General features: G+C 45.2%; 1 protein-coding gene across 2 annotated transcripts in view; it reads left to right on the top strand.

The window, feature by feature from the left end:
- Positions 1–15,761, top strand: part of LOC138950737 (15-hydroxyprostaglandin dehydrogenase [NAD(+)]-like) — a 23,632-nt gene continuing 7,871 nt past the window's right edge. Inside the window, exons 1-2 of one of the 2 annotated variants that reach the window (XM_070322466.1) lie at positions 1–84; positions 14,019–14,142. In XM_070322466.1, the coding sequence (XP_070178567.1) occupies positions 79–84; positions 14,019–14,142 (130 nt within the window). In that variant the 5' untranslated portion in view covers positions 1–78. Of the gene's footprint in view, positions 85–11,270; positions 11,620–14,018; positions 14,143–15,761 lie in introns of those variants that run through there. The other variant, XM_070322467.1, reaches the window with a different exon arrangement.

The raw sequence follows: 15,761 nt of genomic DNA, 5'->3' as shown, positions 1-15,761 counted from the left end.
CTTATTTTCACGGGGAACTGAAAACAGCTAACTTTCAGCTAATGCATCTGCAAATTTGAAAGGCAACGGATAGGTGCAATGAAGGTAAACAAGAGGCGAAGCCATCAAGGCTCACGTAAGAAATCGACAAACAGTAGTAACACAACCTCAATCACTCCGTCACACACACACACACACACACACACACACACACACACACACACACACACACACACACACACACACACACACACACACACACACACACAGAGAGAGAAAGAGAATAGGTGAAACTGTGCAAGAAAGCGAGACACTAGATCTAGATCTGTCTGTCTGCATGCACACTAGTTTCGGCCCGCTCAAAATAATAATGACCGAGACTTTCAGTACTTCCTTCGCGTGACGTCTAACCCTCTTACGTCATAATGTGACGTCAATGTAATGTGACGTCTTCAAATGTTAGAGTTTCTACCACAGACATACACACGCACAAACACACACACACACACACACACACGCACACACACACGCACGCACAGACAGACAAAGTTACGATCGCATAGGCTACACTTACGTGAGCCAAAAATATGCTCCCATTGTAGCTTGTTCTTCTTTTTGTATATGGCGATATATCGTAACTAAAATACATTTTAGTCGATTTAAGACACTCTTTTAAACATAGTGATAAATAAACGGTTACATTGGTTCCACACTGAAAGCAGTCCAATCTATGGTGTTTTTATTATATAGAATATCGTGCTTTCTTACAATTATTTCAGCTTTGATATATGCTATGTTTCACATTGATTCTCGTCGACCGACTTTTTTTTTGGGGGGGGGGGGTGGTAGGGAGGGCGGTTGGATTACCTATGCGGACCTAAGCCTTATAGGCTTAAGCTTAATACAAAAATAAATATATACAGATAGTTTCCGTTCTATACACAGGTAAATTACGTCAACATGGCGTATGCCTCATGGGCTTAGGCTGGTTGTGTTTTTAAAAAAAAGTTAACAAATAAACCGATTCTGACCAATGGCAGCAGTCCTTGTGTCAATCTCGATCTCGATTCAACAAACCAGATTCAGCTACAGGTAATTTTACTTCAGAAAAAAACCCACTTTATTTTTGGGCACTCTTGTGGGGATTTTCGTAATCAAGATCGGGAATCTGACAAATGCTCTGGCCCAAGTTTTTTGTCACCTCTGTTTGTAGATCGCGGTTTTCGAGAAACGTTTGCTCATTTTATTTTCTGGGCCGAAAAGAAGGAGCCATTCCACTCTACAGTGTATTTGTTAGATGTCATGGGCAATAGCTCTACTGCACGCATGAGATGTTATGTATTAAACATAACGTATCTTGTTCCTGGCCGTGTCCTACTATGTGTGATACTGATACCGCAATTTGATTATAGTTAACGCCCACTGCGAATACCCCCATTCCACACATCCGTTCTGGGTCCCGTTCCCGTGGCGACCAAGGAACGGCACGGAAATGGGAGGGATCGGGAGGGGACCTTGATGGAACGCAAATGGACGTTAACAGAAATCCTTTGAACGGTATATAGGAACGGTTGGGACGGATGAGTTCGGGCTGCATGTTCAAAATTGTATAACCCCATTCCACACATCCGTTCTAGCTTCCGATCCCAGCCGTCCCGAGGACGGGTGCCACAGCGATGAGACGCTGCGCAAACGGCCGCTTTTGGCATCTTTGAGCAGCGTCTGACTGTAGTGGCAGCCGTCCTCAGGACGGCTGGGAACGGCAGCTAGAACGGATGTGTGGAATGGGAGAATGACAACTCAGTGTGTGAGAGCGCTAGCGTTGCGTTACCATTGCGTTCCATTAACGATCCATGAGTTCCGTTGCCGACGTGTTAAGGTTCCATTACCGTTCATTTGGAACGGGCGGGTAATGGCTAACATTTTGAACATGCAGCCCGAACTCATCCGTTCCTACCGTTCAAAGGAGTTCCGTTAACGTCCATTGGCGTTCCATTAAGGTCCCCTCCCATTCCCGTGCCGTTCCTTAGTCGCTACGGGAACAGGACCTAGAACGGATGTGTGGAATGGGGGTATTAGTTGACTATCCGTTTTTACACCTTCGCCGTGGCATTCTCGTGTACTCTGTGCAGTCGCTCGCAGGGTCCAAATAGTCAAATCAAATTCAAGAAAGCTGTATGGGGCTGGAGCGCATTCACTTATGGGGTCATGTTTCTCGCTCTGACTGGCTCTCCCACGCTGTTTTACGCACAACCTTCGCTTGTCAAAACGAAAACCCTCACACACACACACACACGCACACACACACGCACACACGTACACACACACACACGCACACACACACATACACACACGCATACACACACACACACACACGCACACACACACACACGCACACACACACACACGCACACACACACACACACACACATACACACACACGCACATATACACTCACACACACACACACACACACACACACACACACACACACACATACGGTGTCAGAATAATGTGACTGGGTGAGACATGAAGCCTGTGCTGCGATTTCTGTCTTGTGTGTGGCGCACGTTATATGTCAAAGCAGCACCGCCCTGATATGGCCCTTCGTGGTCGGCTGGGCGTTAAGCAAACAAACAAACAAACAAACTGTATATACATTTTTTTATCCCAGCGAAGCTGCAGGTATCCCACGAACGCTATACTGTAATCGACTTGAGAAATGTTCACACCGATAAGTAGAGGTTACATGCCGAGTCTCAGTGATTATCAAAAATAATGGTCGAAGTTAGCGGATCATGAAAAATGCGAGTTTCAGCGAGCTTTTTCATGACCGCGAACTGAGACCATTATTTTTGATAATCACTGAGACGAGGTATGTAACCTCTTTATCCCTCCTTTCTTCAGTTATTCAAAGAAAAGAGGAGTTTTTGTGCGAAAGTTTGATCGAATCATATTCACCCAACCAGTCTACCTGCGCAGGCTATCGATTAATGCGCGGTTGTATAGTTCCGTGCAAATCATTCAATTTTGTTAACACTTCTTGTCAGTTTCCATGTTTTGAACTAAAATCAAGTACACAGTTATGTTGTCATTCTGCTGTGGCGGTAAAGGCAGATAGTGTGTGTTCTGTTCATGTTTTGGTATCGCTCAGAAAATGTTCTTTCCTCGAATGTGACTAGCAGACGAAGTTTTACACCCGTGTTCCAACGTTAAAAACTGTATGAAGTTAAGTTGTCTGGGGCAAAATAGTGTATGAAACCGCTGCATGTTCTTTAAGTTGATTAAATGTTTGCAATTGATTGCGTATGATCTGTTTATAAAATGAAATATTGTTGAAAACTGACCGTCGGATTGCAGTCTTGTCGATGAAGCCGAAATCTGGAAGGGGAACTACTCGTGTCGCTAGACAAAGTATGAGAGTTACTTTTCCTTGGAATCTTTACTCCGGTCATATTTTGACAAATATTGCCTCAACATCAACATAATTCCTTTACAAGCTATTTAAAGTTTTTTGAGTGCTATATACATACAAGAATCACATATCCAAAATATAGAAAAATATTGTGGGGGATAATCGTATTTTTTTGCTTGTTTAGTATTATGTGCGTACATGATTTTTCCAAAATGGTCAAGCACTACAGAAAACGAATTGTGGTCTGTTACTGAGGCCGTGGTGTCTCATAAAGCTTCACGTTAAAGGCGTTTTTGATAGTAGAAAAGGCAAAGTAGGAAATAGTTAGCTGTAACTCTTGTAAAGTCAGATTGTTTCCGTGCCAACCCAAAAAGACTAGTCACATTTTATACGAAAATTATTCGATTTGCCCATGCTATGCCACCGTGTGCAAATATAAAATAATACAAGGCATTTGTTCTTACTTATATATGTTTCCCCAAAGCAGAGTGAGCAGCTTCAAGAAAATGTGTGTTTTGAAAACATCATTTTAGGCAAAGTCGCTTCGTACCCCCCTAAATGTGAAAGAGGCGATCAATTACTAAACTGAGGGTATGACACCCGACAGTTTGTTTATTTAATATGACGACGATACATAAGATAACAAAATACTGTCACTTGTTGATTCGTCTTTACACTGTTAGTGTTAGGGGTTTAAGCCATTCCTTGTTTTGCAATTCAGTAGAAAACGTCACCACAGCTGATCGACGTCGTCCTCCTCGTCGTCACAGGGCTGTGCAGACAATACCGTTTTGACGTCAAAACAACGCTGGCTTTGTGGTATCTTCGTCCAACGTAGTCCACATAGCTTGCGATCAGCTTCCCCATGCCAAACGGTGCAAAAGAAAACCGCCGTTGATGACGTAGTGTACGTCGTGGACGTTTTCCTCTTCATGTTTGGCGAGAAACCAAATGTGGGCAGCCAGAATGTGCTTTCTGGCTTCTCGTGGCAGATCTGAGGGCTCAAACAAAGATGTTGGAATGTTAGAGAGCTCATGTTCAATGGCTGATGGCAGCAGCTCTGGAGTGGCCTCTAAGATCCTGACTAGTCGCTGGAACAGCGGTGTTGGGTCAACATTGATGGCCTCGCCTTGAGAGGACACCACAGAGAGGACAGCCTGATCACTCTTCTTGAGTGTGAACGGTCGGCAAGCGAAGACCCTACTAACCATGTCTTGAATGACGATTTGTCCCAGTAGGTTTACTGTGTCCACATTTACAGATTCGTTTGCGACTTTTCCGCTGGAGAGAGTTTTCCGTCTCCGCTGAATGAATTCCTCCTCTGGAAAAACTCCAGAATTTTCTTAGTGTCCGCGTGTGCCCTTTTCTGTCTTGACTTGCTTGAATCCTTATGCTGGTCACTTGTAATGAAAGGCACACCTGTCACACGCTGCATGCCAAGTATTCACACCAGTCTTTCACTTTCACCTATGCCTGTTCCCCTCGTCAAACCTCAATTTGTCTTTAAGCTGCGCATCAGAAGCTGTTCAATAACGAGGTCTGAGGACAGTCCTGCCCAGTATCGATCGCTGCGCCGGATGTTGTGGTGGCCTTTCATGAGCTGCTGATATACAGCAGGTTGTATTCTTTGTAGCTCAGACATGTGCTGAAGATACTGCCAAGCACATTTCAAGTAGTTGGTGTGTCCATGCAGCAAAGTGTGGCAACATTTCCAGGACACTCTGTACGTACATGCAGACGAAAGTTGCCTGTTCTCTCATCTTTGATGGACTGACGGAGAATGTCTACCATCATGGCAAGGTTCTGTAGCCACAGTTGACTGGTTCTGCATATTGACAACTTCTCTTTGTGTGCAAGTAGCTGATGTTCGATGTCTGAAAGAATATTCTCGAATTCCTCCTCAGACGGAACACTATGATTTGATGTACCGTAAACTACCTTGTATATACCCAGTATCGAGTAAACGCCCACCCCCTGCTTTTGGTCACATTTTGTGCACAGGGTTCAGTACCTAGTAAACGCCCACCTCCCAGTTTCGATCAGTGGAATAGACAAGGAAAATGAAAAAATAAATTTCCTTCCTCGGAAATGTTTCGGGGAGTGGACAGAAAACGGGTTCTAGAGTGGTTACAGAATCGCTATACATTTTTGACTGTGAGGGAAAAGAAGAAACAAAAGCTTCATCTTGGGCGAAAAGTGATATCTGAAGAGGTTGATTTACGTGTTCTTTGATTTCTTGAGTAAGAACGGGTAGAGGGCCGCGTCGTCAAAGATATTTTGAAGTTATGAACTTGTTAAACAGACACTAAAGCAATAAGATTATCTTCGTGGTTTGCTTGCAGAATTCCCTGTGTGAGTGTGTGTGTGTGTGTGTGTGTGTGTGAGAGAGAGAGTGTGAGAGAGGAAAGTTTTGTGCAATAACGCATCCTTTGAACACTTCAATGCCAAATGACCAAATTATCGTTATTCTAGCTAAGAAACCGCTCCTGCAAAGGGTATAGTACCTAGGAAACGCCCACCCTCAACTTTTGGGCGAAATTGGTGCATAGGAGGGGGGGGGGGCGCATACAAGGTAGTTTACGGTAATTGCGAATGAGCTTTGCTGCAGCCTTTAATAATCGTACATTGTAATTTCTCGGGGTCTCGGGATCTGCGGATTTAGGTTGTTTGTAAAATTGGCGAAGAATTTCGCTGGCTGTTTTTTTTAAAGAAACATTCGGCGTTCCTTTCTTCTCTGAAAAAACAATGTTAACGCCATAGTAGTCTTCCAATTGTTTCTTCGTGTATTTAGAACCATATTCCTGGTCTTTATCAAAACCGAGTCAGCTTGCAATGAGCTGCAAGAGATCAGGCACTGTGACCTGCTCAATGTCGGCTTTGTTCAAGTACTCAATCTAGACAAAACAGCACTTATATCAAGTGAAGGAGTATATTCAAGAAGTGTTTAAACCATCTCATACAACATTACTTTACTTATTTTGAAAACTAGTAACTGAGAAGAAATACAGTTTTGCCATAGGTCGGCTTCCACACAAATGTTGTTTTCGGAATAATGAAAAAAGCCTTAAATTACAGTTTAATGTCATCCATTTGTATAGCATTTAGATGAACAATCAATACCCATCTCAGAAGTATACACATTCAGTAACTCTGCTTCAGTTAGTTGTTTAAACAGACTTTTTTTGTTGTTGCAAAAATGAACCAGCAGCAGACGACGCTTTCGCGCCAGCGCACGTAGTGCGGCGGTACAGTAACCTTGACCTGGATGTGTCAGATCGCCTTGTGTCGGCTATGGTCGGCGAAGTTGGTCACAATTTTCAAATGTAAATTTTATTTTCTTTGATTTAATTTTAGTACTTGTTTCCCCCATTATATAACTCTATATTCCTGATATGTGTAAACAACATATAACAATCTGTTAAATTATTACATTAAACATTAAAAAGGTATTATGTTTAAGGTTAAAACTAAATATGACCGGAGTACTTGCTAGCGATAAACGATTGCATGTGCACGGCAGATCTGAATTCTATATTGAGATTCATGTGTTCAAGCCTGTAGTTGCTGGTTTAAATGCGGTATGGTTGTATTGTTTGCTCCAGAAATGTATATTTTGTACTTTAGAGTGTTCTGAACTTTTGAGTCGCAAAAAGTAGATCCACAATGTGTACAGTCTCTACCCATGAGCTATCGAGGATTGAGGCCCGTTGTTGGGTAAGTGATTTTGGTTGTTGGGTAAGTTACCGAAAAATAACTAGCCCTACTGTACAAGTTTACAGAGAGAAAGAAGCAGAGGGGGGGATAATACATGATAAAGAAGGATTCGTTGTGCCCGATTATGGGCTACAGTTGGAGATGGAAGTTCACCAAAAATTGGGACCATACTAACAAAAATACGGTGGGTATTCTAAAATTGGCGCCCCCATTTTTTGAGCAAACGCCACCCAAGGCCGCTTTGGACGGGTAGAAATTCCGTAGTTTCCAAGTCTATGGATAAAGCTCGCGTAAGAAGAATACGTCAAGGTCGAAAGTCTTTGACGTCAATTAATGCATCATGACGTCATGCCTCCCTGTAGTCTTTCTCTCTCGCGCGGTGTGTGTGTGTTTGTGTTCATTTTGTGCACATGTGTTAGTGTTACTGTTTGTGTGTGTGTGTGTGTGTGTGTATGTGTGTGTGTGTGTGTGTGCGCACGCGTGCATGAGTCTGTACTCGTGTGTGTGTGTGTGGTGTGTGTGTGTGTGTGTGTGTGTGTGTGTGTGTGTGTGTGCGCGCACGCGTGCATGAGTCTGTACTCGTGTGTGTGTGTGTGTGAGTGTGTGTGTATTTGTGTGTGTGTGTGAGTGTACGTGTGTGTGTGTGTGTTTGTGTGCGTGTGCGTAGGTGTGTGTGTGTGTGTGTGTGTGCGCACGCGTGCATGAGTCTGTACTCGTGTGTGTGTGTGTGAGTGTGTGTGTGTGTGTGTGTGTGTATTTGTGTGTGTGTGAGTGTGTGTGGTGTGTGTGTGTGTGTGTATTTGTGTGTGTGTGTATGTGTGTGTGTGCGCGCACGCGTGCATGAGTCTGTACTCGTGTGTGTGTGTGTGGTGTGTGTGTGTGCATAAGTGTATGTGTGTGCGTGTATGTGTGTTTGTTTGTAAAGGTGTGTATGTCTGTCTGTCCATATGTGCGTATGGGTGTGTGTTTTGTGTGTATGAAGTTTTTGTGAGAGTGAGTGAGTGCGTGTGAGTGAGTGTGTGTACGTGTGCGTGTGTGACTTGGGGTGTGTATGTGTGTGTGTGTGTGTGTGCGTGCGTGTGTGTGTGTGTGTGTGTTTGAGAGAGAGAGAGCGAGAGAGAGAGAGAGAGAGAGAGAGAGAGAGAGAGAGAGAGAGAGAGAGGTTTGTCTTTCGCTGGGGTATGCAGTGCCTTGGCGTTGCACATCTACTTAATTTTATTGGTGATTACTGCGCATTGGATATCTTTTGAGGTCAGGGGAAGCACAGCTCAAAAACAAACCTGTGCGTTTGCTTTGTTTTGCATTCCAGTGATATAAGCCATCGCTGTTTTTTTCACAGACTAGACGTGTGGGAGAGAATAGAGATTTTTTTAAACGAAGAGATAACTTGAAATGTGGGTCAATCACTGATTGTTTTGCTGACAATGGCCCTGTATACTTGCATTAGTTTGCACAGTTTTAATATCATTGTGGTGTTTGTGGTGTTATGTTGCTTTTGATTAAAGACAGGATCTATTTATGCATTAAGAAGCTTCCCGAAAATAACCTGCCCTCAAGCTAATTTAACGAGCCCAGTGCTAGTGAAATTCGTAATGCACATACCTGTTCTTTGAAGACACAAATACATGTGTCGCTGGTTGATTGTAACACAATACCACTGAAACACACTCTGAATTTTCCCTTTAATGATGCATCTTTAACTGCACCCGACCCCATCAACAACAAGAACCACAGCAGGACAACAACAACAACAACAACAACAACAACAACAGCAGCAACAACATTCAACAACGACAACAACATCAACGACGACGACAACAACAATAACATATTAACAGCAACAAGAACAAAAACAACAACACTAATACAAGCGTGTGTCTGTCTGTTGTTTTCTGTTTTCTACTCGCCATTCGGATTCTTCTGCTTGCATTTTCACCCAGCAGAGACAACAATCGGAAACACTGAACCACACTATAGCCACTAGAAACACACACACACACTTACATTTATTTTAAAGCTCTGTATGATAGGACCCTTGAGGGCGGTTTATCCTCACTAACCTAAATCAGTATCTAACATTGTGATAATTAGAGGATGGTGCATGCAGCCACCAATAACTAGTCCAGTGAACCAATACTCGTACACTCAGTACTCTGTACTGCTCACACAAAGTGGAGAATACAGATATTTCAAACATCCAAGCCGTGAAAAAAGAAAAGAAACGTGAAATGCAGATGGAAGGGGAAGGCATTGGACGCGGGATGCTTTAAGCACAGAAACCACTGAAACACACACACACAGAGTTTGAAGCACCCCGCATCCTATGCCGATAGCACCGCCAGCCAGAAACACTCACCCTTGCCCCTCTTTCCAGCAGAGCTTGAAGCACCCCGCGTCCTATGCCGGTGGCACCGCCAGTCCGAAACACTCACCTTTGCCCCTCTTTCCAGCAGAGCTTGAAGCACCCCGCGTCCTATGCCGGTAGCACCGCCAGTCCACTTACATACTGCAACAACAACAACCAAAACAAAACAAAACAAATCAAGGCATTATAGTAATATTCCTTGATGGGGATGGTACCCTCACTAACCTAAATAAGTATTATCACCAATACTATTATTTATACTATCACTATTTATTTGATTGATAATGGTCGAGGATGGTGCAGCCGCCATCAACTAGGCCAGTGAACCAATACAATCAGTACACTGCACTGCTCCCACAGAGAAGAGAATATAGATATTTCAAACATCAATTGATCACCAAAGGTGGAAACAGAAAAAGAAACGTACAATGAAGGTGGAAGGAAAAGGTGCGTTTCTGACTGGCGGTGCCACGGGCATAGGACGCGGGGTGCTTCAAGCTCTGCTGGAAAGAGGGGCAAGGGTGAGTGTTTCTGACTGGCGGTGCCACGGGCATAGGACGCGGGGTGCTTCAAGCTCTGCTGGAAAGAGGGGCAAGGGTGAGTGTTTCTGACTGGCGGTGCCACGGGCATAGGACGCGGGGTGCTTCAAGCTCTGCTGGAAAGAGGGGCAAGGGTGAGTGTTTCTGACTGGCGGTGCCACGGGCATAGGACGCGGGGTGCTTCAAGCTCTGCTGGAAAGAGGGGCAAGGGTGAGTGTTTCTGACTGGCGGTGCCACGGGCATAGGACGCGGGGTGCTTCAAGCTCTGTTGGAAAGAGGGGCAAGGGTGAGTGTTTCACGGTGTCACTAAAACGCGAAAAGACGCGAAAAGTCCTGGTACATGTAACTGTTTTTAGTCGAGATTGGTGATTTAATATAAACAATCATCAAAACATGCACATTCTCTCTCTTTCTCTCTCTCTCTCTCTCTCTCTCTCTCTCTCTCTCTCTCTCTCTCTCTCTCTCTCTCTCTCTCTCTCTCTCTCTCTCTCTCTCTCTCTCGCATGTGTGTGTGTGTGTAAGTGTGTATGAGCTTGTGTGTGTGTGTGTATACGAGGGTGTGTGTGTGGATGTGTGTTGGTATTCGCTAGCCGTGTCCAGCCAGCTGCACACAATTAAGTCTCCTTTGGGTGAAGGAAGTTTTTATCTGTTTGAAGTGGGCGGTCATTTGTGAAAAGCTCGCCATAAACGGATCGCATGGGCCCCAGGTGGTCGTAATGTAATGTGCCGCCAGCTTGACTGGGTATGTTGGGGGAATCGGCGTTTTGTCAAGTAGATGTTAATTCCTTTGTCGGATCGGATGGATAGAATACCAGCTCAGCTGGCGTGTGGTCAGTTGCGTAACTTTTATGAGTTACCCGGGGTAGCCGCTGATAACACGTTCGTGTGGGAATGTTTGATGCGCTCAGATCAAAGCCTCATTTAAGAGATAGCGAATTCCGTGGCAAGCCCCTGGAGCAAATTTTTGATTGGTGCTTTTGTGAACAAGAAACAATTGACAAGTGGCTTTATCCCATCTCCCCCCTTTCCCCGTCGCGATATAACCTTGAATGGTTGAAAACGACGTTAAACACCAAATAAAGAAAAGAAAAGTAAGGAGGTGATTGTTACAAGAAGGTGTCTTTTCGCGTCTTTTCGTGTCTTTTCGAGTTTTAGTGACACCCTTTCTGACTGGCGGTATATACGACGCTGGGTGCTTCAAGCTCTGTTGGAAAGAGGGGCAAAAGGGTGAGCGTTTCTTGCTGGCGGTGCTACCGGCATAGGACGCGGGGTGCTTCAAGCTCTGCTGGAAAGAGGGGCAAAGGTGAGTGTTTCGGACTGGCGGTGCTACCGGCATAGGACGCGGGGTGCTTCAAGCTCTGCTGGAAAGAGGGGCAAGGGTGAGTGTTTCTGGCTGGCGGTGCTACCGGCATAGGACGCGGGGTGCTTCAAGCTCTGCTGGAAAGAGGGGCAAAGGTGAGTGGTTCGGACTGGCGGTGCTACCGGCATAGGACGCGGGGTGCTTCAAGCTCTGCTGGAAAGAGGGGCAAGGGTGAGTGTTTCTGGCTGGGGGTGCTACCGGCATAGGACGCGGGGTGCTTCAAGCTCTGCTGGAAAGAGGGGCAAGGGTGAGTGTTTCTGACTGGCGGTGCCACGGACATAGGACGCGGAGTGCTTCAAGCTCTGCTGGAAAGAAGGGCAAGGGTGAGTGTTTCTGACTGGCGGTGCCACCGGCATAGGATGCGGGGTGCTTCAAGCTCTGCTGGAAAGAGGGTCAAGGGTGAGTGGGTGGATGGATGTCGCTGTGGTGGTGGTGGTGATGGTGGTGGTCATTGGCGTCGTCGTCGTAACGGTGGTGGTTGTGGTGGTGGTCGTCGTCGTTACGGTGATGGTGGGGGTGGCGATCGTCGTCGTTGTTGTGATGGGGATGGTGGTGTTGATCGTCGTCGTTACGGTGATGATAATGATGATGATGGTGGTGGTGGTCGTTGTGGTGGTGATGGAGGTGGTTGGATGGTAACGATTGTGGTGGTAGTAGTGACTGTATGAATGGTTGTGCAGGCGGTTGACGTTGGTATTGCTGACATGTAGGGGTTTTACAGGCATTTAGACAAAAAGTTCTTTTTGACTATTTGTGACAATTGTTACAGCTGTAGAACGCGTTGTTTGGTGTTCCTTGAAAGGTAATCTTGGGGATAAAAAAACATATGTTCATTGCAACCATGTGTGTCGTTCCTACTCCAATCAGTGTTGATTCCTCTGGGCTGTCTTTCACATCAGTCATCGGCAGTATTAGGCTACTTAATGAATGATCTTTTTTCTCTTAACAGACAACCTCCCTCTCTCTTCATAAAAGGCACATTCCTCCCCGTGGAAACGATACAGCTCACCATCTCAGACCTGGCCAAGCTTTATATGGGGAAAGGCCATCCCTCCACTTGGTCACATACCACAAATCAACACTCTGGATGCTTTCTCGGTACAGAAATTCGTCAAAAATTTCAACTTTGTTCAGGAAGTAGCAAGGTTGTTGAGTTGAGGTATGCGTTCAAGAGGTTGGATGGTCTTACCCCATGTGATATCTTCTTCTTCTTTCTTCTTGTCGTTCGCTGTTAGATCGTCAGTCCGGACTGCAGGGCGAAACGTGCTGTCCTCTCCAAGTTCTCTCTGCGGCCCTATAGCTTCTTTTGTAGCGCTGTCTCCTCTGGCCAGATGGTGTCCCTCAAGCACTGTGGTATGGACAAGCCTGCAGGATGTGCTCTGCTGTCTGATTCTTGCCACACGGTGTTATAACCTAGAGAGCTCTAAGACGGCGAGCATGACTCTCTTCAATGAAAAAAAAGACCCTGTACCTTTAGCGGTTTCTGTTCATTCTTTCTTTATTTGGTGTTCAACGTCGTTTTCAACCATTCAAGGTTATATCGCGACGGGGAAAGGGGGGAGATGGGATAGGGGAAAGGAGGGAGATGGGATAGAGCCACTTGTTAATTGTTTCTTGTTCACAAAAGCACTAACCAAAAAATTGCTCCAGGGGCTTGCAACGTAGTACAATATATGACCTTACTGGGAGAATGCAAGTTTCCAGTACAAAGGACTTAACATATCTTACATACTGCTTGACTAAAATCTTTACAAACATTGACTATATTTTATACAAGAAACATTTAACAAGGGTGAAAGGAGAAACAGAATCCGTTAGTCACCTCTTACAACATGCTGGGGAGCATCGGGTAAATTCTTTCTCGTCCCAACCAATATGGGACTCCCCCTAACCCGCGGGGGGTGTTTCTGTTCAGGGTATACACAGTTTTAGTGCAGGATGTACGTGTCATCCTATTAACGCAAGATCAGGTGACAATAGTGTCTTTGTATAGGATTTTCCTTCTCCTTCTCCTTGGTAGGAAGAGCAGTAGTTACGGTGAAACCTGCCTATAACGACCACGCAAGGGGACCAACCAAATGTGGTCGCTATAGACAGGTAGTCGCTATGGTAAGGTATATTATATAGAAATAAGGACGTCGGGAATACCTTGGGTTGTGGTCGTTTTAGGAAGAGGGTCTTTGTCGAGAAGGTTTGACTGTAGACAGAGCGCGTCCCTGCGTCCTATACGCACTAGAAGCCGAAAACACGCACAAGAAATGTATGGAGGGGGTCCCGGGACGCACTAGACTTTAAAAGAGCGGGTCCTGGATTGTCATGTCCACCTAAAATATTCCAAGGAAGAAGACACTTTATAGTACACAATACGTGACCACAATGTTAAATGACAGTTTCTGAGCTCAGGTGGCCCTAGATTGCAACATTTTGCTTCCTTGAAAAAACAAATTCCGGGGGAGCATGCCCCCGGACCCCCCCCCCCCTCCCCCCCCCCCCCCCAGCATGTTCGGGCGCTTCACGCCGGACCCAAGGGGGGTGGGGGGGTCCTGTTTGGCAACAAGGAATGCTTCCTTTAATTATTATGTATCTCGACAAGTACACAAGTTAAGTCAGAATCAGTAGTATTCGTTGGATGCCTTTTCGCTTCAGGTTCTGTTTGTCGACATCAATGAAGAAGCGGGCGAGGCGACCAGGCAAGCTATGCTTCGGTATTGCCAGGAAAATGACGTCATTTTCGTCAAATGTGACGTCACTGATGCTGAACAGTTTACAGGTAAGACAAAATGTCTTCTTACGTACTGTTGACAAGGAAAAAAGTACAAAATCTGCAATATTGCAACTGATTTTTGGCTCACGTAAGTGTAGCCTATGCGATCGTAACTTTGTCTGTCTGTGCGTGCGTGCGTATGTGCGTGCGTGCGTGCGTGCGTGCGTATGTCTGTGGTAGAAACTCTAACATTTGAAGACGTCACATTACATTGACGTCACATTATGACGTAAGAGGGTTAGACGTCACGCGAAGGAAGTACTGAAAGTCTCGGTCATTATTATTTTGAGCGGGCCGAGACTAGTTGGCAGTCGTGTCCCTGTAAGTAGGCTACATGCAGACAGACAGATCTAGATCTAGTGTCTCGCTTTCTTGCACAGTTTCCCCTATGCTCTTTCTGTGTGTGTGTGTGTGTGTGTATGTGTGTGTGTGTGTGTGTGTGTGTGTGTGTGTGTGTGTGTGTGTGTGTGTGTGTGTGTGTGTGTGTGTGTGAGTGTGTGTGTATGTGTGACGGAGTGATTGAGTTTGTGTTACTGTTTGTCGATTTCTTACGTGAGCCTTGAAGGCTTCGCCTCTTGTTTCTCTGTGTGATATAACTTGTATATAGGACAACAGTGGAGAGACGAAAATGCTAACATTAAAGCCCCAGTCTGCCTCAAATGGTTTACAGAACAATTTAAATCTTCTCACAAAAAAAGTAGTTCTAACCTTATGGAAGAGCAATAGCCTTTAATCTGAAAACGGTAAAACACAATTTGGAAGAAAATTTTTGTTGTTGTTTGTTTGTTTGTTTGCTTAACGCCCAGCCGACCACGAAGGGCCATATCAGGGCGGTGCTGCTTTGACATATAACATGCGCCACACACAAGACAGAAGTCGCAGCACAGGCTTCATGTCTCACCCAGTCACATTATTCTGACACCGGACCCACCAGTCCTAGCACTAACCCCATAATAATGCCAGACGCCAGGCAAAGAAAAAAGAAAGAAAAAAAAATCCGACATCTGATCTTTCTTGTGTTTTGATGTTTATTCAATCGTCTGCCTGTCTCTCTGCTTTCCTCCATATGTACCTTTCTGTTGTTCTGTCGATCTGTGTGTGTTGGGGGGGGGGGGGGGGGGAGAGGAGGATTGCGGCCAGATGCACGGAAAGAGGAATCATCTTATTTCTGTGGACCAGTTTAGCTGAAGTTCGACTGGGTTGCAGAATGTCCGTATAGTTGGACCAAGAAAAGGTCACGGGTCACCTTACAGCTAGGCGTCGTACTGGTGCTCGCTTTGTCGGTGTTCCTCTATTTTTCTCTGACTGAATCGTCTTGAATCCTGTCTTTAGACATGTAACTGTTTATATATATATATATTTCTGCTAGTCGGTGCGTCTTTTAAGTGTTATTGAACCTATGCAGTTAATTGTCTTTTTGTCGGCCATCCTTTTTGGCTGTCTGCTTGCCTGCCTATCTTCTTGTCTGTCAGTCTGTCTGTCTGTCTGTCTGTCTGTCTGTCTTTCTTTCTCTCAGTCTGTCAAACTACAGAATACTGACTGTCACTGAGGCTGTCTGTCTGTCAGTCAGTCTGTCTGTCTGTCTGTCTGTCTGTCTTTCTTTCTTTCTTTCTGTCAGTCTGTCA

This window comes from Littorina saxatilis, linkage group LG16 (genome assembly GCF_037325665.1).
Source record: "Littorina saxatilis isolate snail1 linkage group LG16, US_GU_Lsax_2.0, whole genome shotgun sequence".
Taxonomy (NCBI): domain Eukaryota; kingdom Metazoa; phylum Mollusca; class Gastropoda; order Littorinimorpha; family Littorinidae; genus Littorina; species Littorina saxatilis.
This window is presented reverse-complemented; position numbering and strand designations above follow the sequence as displayed.